We start from the raw sequence: 8,564 nt of genomic DNA on the forward strand, positions 1-8,564 counted from the left end.
GAGGACGGTAAAAAATATGTCTGGGATGTTGGGAAAGTTGTGGGAAAATATAAAATGCATACAACAGTGGTTCCATACTAAAATGTTTAAACGTGAAGACGAGGATGAAACCGATCACAACATTTAGCTTAAAAGTTGATAAACTATGAATATTTCACATTACAAGTACACAAATATGTTCCCTCATCTCAGCCATATGCGTGAATGTTCCAAAATGCTATTACGGGAGAACACCATTCTCAAACTCGCACCTGATGCGAGCAGTTTTTATAATGTGTCAGATGGACATACAGCCTAATGGTAGAAACTTAGAAAGAGGGAATATCTGAAGATGCAACAATAGGATTGTGCCTTACTGCCTTTGGACAGTAGAATAAGAAATGTTGGTTTAAATGGCATATCATAAAATCTTAGCTTTTTTTCTATGGTCGGATTTTGGCTGTAGGCTCTTAAAAGCAAGGTAAGATTGTTTGAAACCTGGACAACCTATGATATTGCTGGCTAGGCCTCGCATTTGTAATTATTTCGGTTAATATAAATGTATAATATTAGAATATCATTCCAATGGTTGGGGAAATAGGCCGACTAGAATGCAMATTTTACTCTCTTCCAGCCTGTTTGCGGCCTGCCGGCCCGGAGCTGAGGTTTCGTGTGCCGGGAGTTGCTGTGGCATTTGCATTGTCTGTAGGCTATGGCTAGTTACTATGGTATTCTAGAGAATATGGTTGTATCTCCCTGACCTAAACCGAATGCACACTGTAAAATGTGCAAAGAATTTCTGCCTCGCGCCGCAACACTGCCTGTCTTGGCGCTGTGCGTGCGCACGTGAAGAGCAGAGTGACATGATTCATTTTTAGAAGTGATGCACACAGGCATAAAAGTTTGTTTAAATTACAGGCTGCGGTGATATTTTGGTTAAAAGACTCAGGTCACAGAAAATGAAATGAAACAATATACCACATTACTTCTTACTAGTACTACATGTATTGTTTTAGAAACATTACAAAGCATGCTCATCTGTTTTTTTACATTTTGTTGGTGTGATTTTTGCAACAACAAAACATATTTGGGCTGGTAAAAAAATCTGAATGGCTATTAGATTTGCCAAATGCAGGTAAATATTTGGCATCGTCAGGCTGGGGAACACATGCATTCTTTATTGTATTTTGTTGTGTTGTGTTTAAATGGGGAAGCTGGTGGTGTAATGGAATGTCTAAGTTTATTCAGTAATCAGTTCACAATAACATTCTTCTCTCCAATATATTGTATGCGTGTTGTTAGCATGTTCAATTAATAAATTATAATTATTAATAATGTAATGGGTGTTTGTTTTCATTAAGATGCAAAAAGGTTTTTGTAATATAGACTGTATTTATCGGTCTCCGAAATAAACCAATTACTTTAAAAGCACTGCAAATGACCTAGATCCATGCTGGCATATCAAAACATAAAAATATATATCAAGTTTAATTTAAATTATGGGACGGTTCAAGTTCAGTTTGGGACAGTTGAAATTGCACTTCGGCACGGTACTGGGACATTGATGAAAAAAGTTAGTTGCGAACCCTGTAGCCACTGCGTTCCAATGTAGGCGTTTATCAGTGCCCAAATGTGCCATTTTCAACCGGTATACGAGCACGAGTGTAAAGGGTCAAATACAGGGCAAGTGGGCCAGGCAGCCACCCAAACCCACTCTGATAGAGGCAGAGCTGCAAAGCTTTAAAGCTCTGTTTCGATTTAAACAGGAAGCTACACCACCAACAATCTTGGGGGAAAAAGTTCCTAAGCAAATGCGGAACATATAGAGGCCTATGCTCTAAATTGGCGGCTGACTGGGATCTTTATCTTGAAAGTATTTTGTTTACTTTGCACTAGGGAATCTTTACAGCCTCTTGAAACAATCCAGGAGTACAATGAGTCACTCTTAAATCCCTATTGTTCTTTATACTCTTATAATCTAATCAAAGTTTATTTGTCACGTGCGCCAAATACAGTGAAATGCTTACTTACAGGCTCTAACCAATAGTGCAAAAAATGTATTAGGTGAACAATAGGTAAGTAAAGAAATAAAAACAACAGTAAAAAGACAGGCTATATACAGTAGCGAGGCTATAAAAGTAGCAAGGCTACATACAGACACTGGTTAGTCAGGCTGATTGAGGTAGTATGTACATGTAGATATGGTTAAAGTAACTATGCATATATATGATGGATAGAGTAGCAGTAGCGTAAAAGAGGGGTTGGTGTAGCTTCCTGTAATGGCTGTGTTGAATAGTATGCTCAGAATGTGGAGGCACGTGGCCATAAAAACAGACACAATTGTGTAAAGGAATGACAGACTCGCTCCTCTAAAATTGTTCTCCATTAATACGATTTAAGCAGCCTGTCATACCAGACCAGTCTGACATTTAGCTGCTGTATGGTGTCCCTGTGGTGGAGCTCTCAATAGCCCTGTTGGCGCTCTGATGAGATCAAAGTGGGTGTAGGTGCACTGGAACTAAAGCTAGAGGCGAGGAGGAGATGAGATCAACAGAAAGACTTAAATTATCTTTCATGTCCAGACCTCCGGACTTTTGAAGGGAGACACTCATCCGTTTAGAAGAGTGGAGATCAGCACAGCTTGTACATGGCAGACACGCTGCTACCTGGTCCTGAACTAGCACCATTTTGCTCAGTACATTGAATGAGAAAAAACGTTATCATGATCTAATACACTATTTTGTTCAGTGTATTGAAACTTGGGGTCAGGAGCCCACGTGGAGTCACCCGATTGAAAAATAGTTACGATCCCGGTGGGAAATGAACACCCGCCAAATGCAGGTAGATGTTGGCATTGTTAGGTAAGAATGTCTATTTCAACAACCAAAGCATTTGGGAATAGTAAAAAATAAATAAAGCCAAAGCCCAGATGTAAAAGTTGGTCGAGTTGGCTAGTTACATCAATATTAGTTGGGTTTGCTTCAAATGTCTGCTGCTACGGAAGAGACAGTGATTCGCATGTCTGACAGAGACGGCGTGCCCCTTTACCACGGTAACGGCCCGCCCCTTAAAGTGGCAGCAGAAGTTTGTCTTCCCTAAAACATTTATTCATTAACTTTAAGTAATTTCTTATCATTAAAACACTCAAATAATTGAATTGTGATCCTAAATGTCAAATGATTTACTCCTTGTAAAAAATGTCAGCGTTAGAGCCCTGAACATTTCCCACCATGATTGCTATCACTAGTCGGCTACCACCCGGTTACTCAATCCTGGCCTTAGAGAATGCTGCCCTATATATATACAGAGACATGGAATCACTGGTCACTTTAATAATGGAACATCAGTCACTTTAATAATGTTTACATACTGCTTTACCTATTTCATATGTATATACTCTATTCTACTGTATTTTAGTCAATGCCACTCCGACATTGCTCGTACTAATATTTATATATTTATTAACTCCATTCTTTTACTTTTAGATTGGTGTGTATTGTTGTGAATTGTTAGATAGTACTGCACTGTTGGACCTAGGAACACAAGCATTTCGCTACACCCTTAATAACATCTGCTAAACGTGTGTACGTGACCAATAAAATTTGATCTGTAATAATAAATAAGCCGTACTACTCAGCAATTTGTGGAAATTGTGATTCCATTTATGTAATACTCATGTGGGAGCTGCGCTGACCCAATAACATTATACTATAAGAGATCTTTATTACTTAACCCAGATACAAGAACATAGCTGTGGTGGAGCAGGCAGCTTGGTTGGAATGTGACATACATTCCCTGGATATGTTCGATGAAATATCTTACTTTTTGAATAATTTGCTACCATGTCAGTTGTCCTGACTTGGCACTGGAAAAAATAAATAAAGTATAGAGCCCTGGCGCTAATGTAAAGTAACTGTTGATTTAAAAAAAAAAGTAGTATTTATTATCAAGCAAAATAGTTATTTATCACGAAACATATCACCCAGCTGTAGTACAGATGAATCATTGATAAATCGCACACGAACTGCCCCTTTAAATGTTCATTATATTTATTACTAATTGTCTACGCTTGATATATTTTTGTATACACAGAGCCGCAAACCAAATTTCCCCATGGGGATCATAGAGTCAATCATCAACTTATCTTACCTTGAAGAGGGAGTGACCTGGGTGTTACTGTGTTGGGGGGATTCAGAGGCGGAAGGGGGGCCTTCCTCGCCCTCGCCGTCCTGGGGCAGCTCCTCACATGCCTCTAATTTCTCATCATCCAGGAGCTCAGTGATCTGCAGGGGAGAGAGAAGGGTCAGGGGACATTTTAGAAGGGGGAACTCCACTCCAACAGCTGCCTTTTCATAGAAGTAGGCTAGGAGGTTTAAGTATCATCATACATGACACCTCTGACAGGACACTGACTGAGCTGTACCATCACAAACTGTGCACCCAGACAACATTATGTAATGCAGTGTTAGGGCTGACCCCAATTAGTCGACTGGTCGATTGTTCGGTCGACCTAGATTTTTTTAGTCGAGCAGTAGCAAATTAATAAAGAAATAAACAGATACATATATACACACACTCAGCAAAAAAAGAAACGTCCTCTCACTGTCAACTACGTTTATTTTCAGCAAACTTAACATGTGTAAATATTTTTGGAATGGCCCTAGCCCTCACCCTCCGATCCAACAGGTCCCAGACGTGCTCAATGGGATTGAGATCCGGGCTCTTCGCTGTAATGGCTGTGTTGAATAGTATGCTCAGAACACTGACATTCCTGTCTTGCAGGAAATCACGCACAGAACGAGCAGTATGGCTGTTGGCATTGTCATGCTGGAGGGTCATGTCAGGATGAGCCTGCAGGAAGCTTACCACATGAGGGAGGAGGATGTCTTCCCTGTAACGCACAACGTTGAGATTTCCTGCAATGACAACAAGCTCAGTCCGATGATGCTGTGATACACCGCCCAAGACCATGACGGACTCTCCACCTCCAAATCAATCCCGCTCCAAAGTACAGGCCTCGGTGTAACGCTCATTCAATCCGACCATCACCCCTGGTGAGACAGACCCGCGACTCGTCAGTGAAGAGCACTTTTTGCCAGTCCTGTCTGGTCCAGTGACGTTGGGTTTGTGCCCATTGTTGCCGGTGAGGACCAGGCTTACAACAGGCCTACAAGCCCTCAGTCAAGCCTCTCTCTGCCTATTGCAGACAGTCTGAGCACTGATGGAGGGATTGTGCGTTCCTAGTGTAACTCGGGCAGTTGTTGTTGCCATCCTGTACCTGTCCCACAGGTGTGATGTACCGATCCTGTACAGGTGTTTTACACGTGGTCTGCCACTGCGAGGACGATCAGCTGTCCGTCCTGTCTCCCTGTAGCACGGTCTTAGGCGTCTCACAATACGGACATTGCAATTTATTGCCCTGGCCACATCCGCAGTCCTCATTCCTCCTTGCAGCATGCCTAAGGCACGTTCATGCCGATGAGCAGGGACCCTGGGCATCTTTCTTTGTGTTTTTCAGAGTCAGTAGAAAGGCCTCTTTAGTGTCCTAAGTTTTCATAACTGTGACCTTAATTGCCTACCGTCTGCAAGCTGTTAGTCTCTTAACGACTGTTCCACAGGTGCATATTCATTAATTGTTTATGGTTCATTGAACAAGCACGGGAAACAGTGTTTAAACCCTTTACAAATGAAGATCGGTGAAGTTATTTGGATTTTTACCAATTATCTTTTAAAGACAGGGTCCTGAAAAATTGACTTTTCTTTTTTTACTGAGTTGTGTGTATGTACGTGTGTATATATTATATACACACACATACACGGATTAGTTCACTAAGACGGGTGTACGTACGTACGTACGCACGCACGCACGCACGCACGCACGCACCACATCTTAATGAACTAATCCATTGTAGAGGGCCAGACTAAAAGCCGATTTATGCTTGATCCGAAAATGTGGTCGGAGGCTCCATATGGAGGGTGTGACACAATTGCGGCGAGGCCAAATTGAGCTCAGTACCGCATCGCCATGCACCTCCAATATGTTGTAACAATGCGGAGGGCTCTGTATAGCTCCGCATTGACACGATTGGTTGACGGTAGGTGGGGAAGGTAGACCCTGTTTAAACACAAACTCACTTTCTTGACAACTCCCTTCACAACAAACAGCTCTGTAATGCTCCACGAAGCGCAAGTATGAACGCCCTGACTTCTGCAGAGCCATATCATCGTAAATGCAACACGGCCAATAGAGACGTCGGCTTGACCATGCAGGGCCCAAGAAGCCCAATGCACTTCTCTCCATGTGTTCTCTCTCACCAATTTGTGCACATTCATTGTTTCATAACTTCATTGTGTGAATTGTTTGCTTTTGATTTTTAGTGTATATCACTTCCCCATTACATATCACCAGTAGTACATTTACTGTGAATTCCTATCATTTCTAATCTCCAATGTTTGTTTGGTTATGATAATTTATGTTAATGCATCAATATATTATTCCAGTCTTACCGTTCTCATTGTTGGAGTGGACATTGGTTTGCAGAGTGCACAACCTATGCTACACTTGTGAGAAACAAGTTTTGGTTTACAGTGATCCCTCGCCACTTCGTGGTTCACTTATCGCGGATTCGCTATTTCGCGGATTTTCATAATGCATTTTTTTTTTTTTTTTGGTGCATTGTGCTCTGCATTCTGATTCGCTAAAAACTCACTCCCGCTTCTTGTATCAAAACATGCTACGAATTGTGCTATCATTTTGTCGTCTCGTGCAGTTATGTGTACGTACATAAAACAGCTTGGCAAATTTACATTAAGTTGGCCAAATTATCTTGTAATTTCGAACATCTCCTAAACCCATAATGTCGACGAAACGGCCTACACGTGAGTCACTGTATTTGTATACATGTAATAGTTGCTAATTGTAAAAAAAAAAAAAGTTTTCTATTTCGCGGATTTCACTTATCGCGGGTCATTTTCGGAACGTAACCCCCGCGATAAACGAGGGATTACTGTATTTCATACTATTTACGAGTTTAGTCAATTAAAATGTAGTCATTGTCTATTGTTTGGAGCGCTCCTGTCAATGTTGCGTAAGGATGTGCACCTGATTACTCAGACGTATATAGGCGACCTGGCCTGTGCGCAAATGTAGGCATTTAAATGTGCCCATTTGGGGATCTGATAACTTTAACGCACCACCACAAATGAGCTGTGGAGCTTGTCAAAGTAATGTTATTTTCTTCACCTCAAACAGCAAGCAAACAAAGTCTGTTTTTACATCCATTGAGAATGACAATAGTTCCTCAATGTAGGCCATTTGAAAAACCTTTACAGCGCTCTCCCTTTCGATAACCACTCAGCGTGAAAGGGAAAAATGTCAAGCTCTGATCCAGTGGAAACATCATAAAATAGGCCTACCTGATTACTTCTTATCAGTGCTCGACTTGGACTGAAATAGGTTCCGGTACTCATTTTGGGTGCTGGTAATTTTTTATATTTAAGTGCTGTTTATATTAGGTGCAGGAGCTCCACAATACTTTTTCGCTTATATTCTATAAAAGAGGAACGGGAGCTCAAGCAGTAGAACATTTGAGGTGCCGGTACTCAGCTCCGGAGAGCTCCTGCCCAAGTCAAGCACTGCTTCTTATCCTTTGCACAAAAAGCCTAAAAATCAAATCTTATTGGTCACATACACGTGACTACCAGATGTTATTGTGGGTGTAGCGAAATGCTTGTGCTTCTAGCTCCGACAGTGCAGTAATATCTAACAAGCAATATCTAACAAATTACACAACATTTACCCAACACACACAAATCAAAGTAGAAATGAATTAAGACTATATACAGTTGAAGTCGGAAGTTTACATACACCTTAGCCAAACACATTTAAACTCAGTTTTTCACAATTCCTGACATTTAATCCTAGTAAAATTCCCGGTCTTAGGATCACCACTTTATTTTAAGAATGTGAAATGTCAGAATAATAAGAGAGAATTATTTATTTCAGCTTTTATTTTTCATCACATTCCCAGTGGGTCAGAAGTTTACATACACTCAATTAGTATTTGGTAGCATTGCTTTTAAATTGTTTAACTTGGGTCAAACTTTTGGGTAGCTTTCCACAAGCTTCCCACAATAAATTGGGTGAATTTTGGCCCATTCCTCCTGACAGAGCTGGTGTAACTGAGTCAGGTTTGTAGGCCTCCTTGCTCGCACAAACGTTTTCAGTTCTGCCCACAAATCTTCTATAGGATTCCACTCGATTCCAAGATGGCTTAGCAGTTCAGACGTCATTTCTGTTTCGTATTGTCGTGTCCTGTATATATATATATTTACACCTTTCTTCGCATATCTTTTATATATTTTATTATCCAAGAACTCAACTACAAAAGCTTTCCTGCAAAAGCTTTCCTGCAACCCGCTTCACCAATTACAAAAAAGTATTATTTACCTCAAATCTGAAAATCCACCGTGGAAGCTAGCCAGGGGCTAATTCAGAAGCTAGCCAGAAAGCTAGCCAGAAGCTATCCGATAGCTAGCCAGAAGCTAATCTGTCTAGGCCGCAAACCGGCTATTTCCCTGGCACT

General features: G+C 41.0%; 1 protein-coding gene across 2 annotated transcripts in view; it reads right to left on the bottom strand.

Moving 5' to 3' along the window:
* LOC111965363 (protein FAM13B) overlaps positions 1-8,564 on the bottom strand; it is an 83,184-nt gene that overhangs the window by 25,116 nt on the left and 49,504 nt on the right. For both annotated transcript variants that reach the window (XM_023989515.2, XM_023989513.2), the window contains exon 7: positions 4,129-4,262. In XM_023989515.2, the coding sequence (XP_023845283.1) occupies positions 4,129-4,262 (134 nt within the window). The remainder of the gene's footprint in view (positions 1-4,128; positions 4,263-8,564) is intronic.

The sequence above is a fragment of the Salvelinus sp. IW2-2015 genome, linkage group LG6.1, assembly GCF_002910315.2.
Source record: "Salvelinus sp. IW2-2015 linkage group LG6.1, ASM291031v2, whole genome shotgun sequence".
NCBI classification, from domain to species: Eukaryota; Metazoa; Chordata; class Actinopteri; order Salmoniformes; family Salmonidae; genus Salvelinus; species Salvelinus sp. IW2-2015.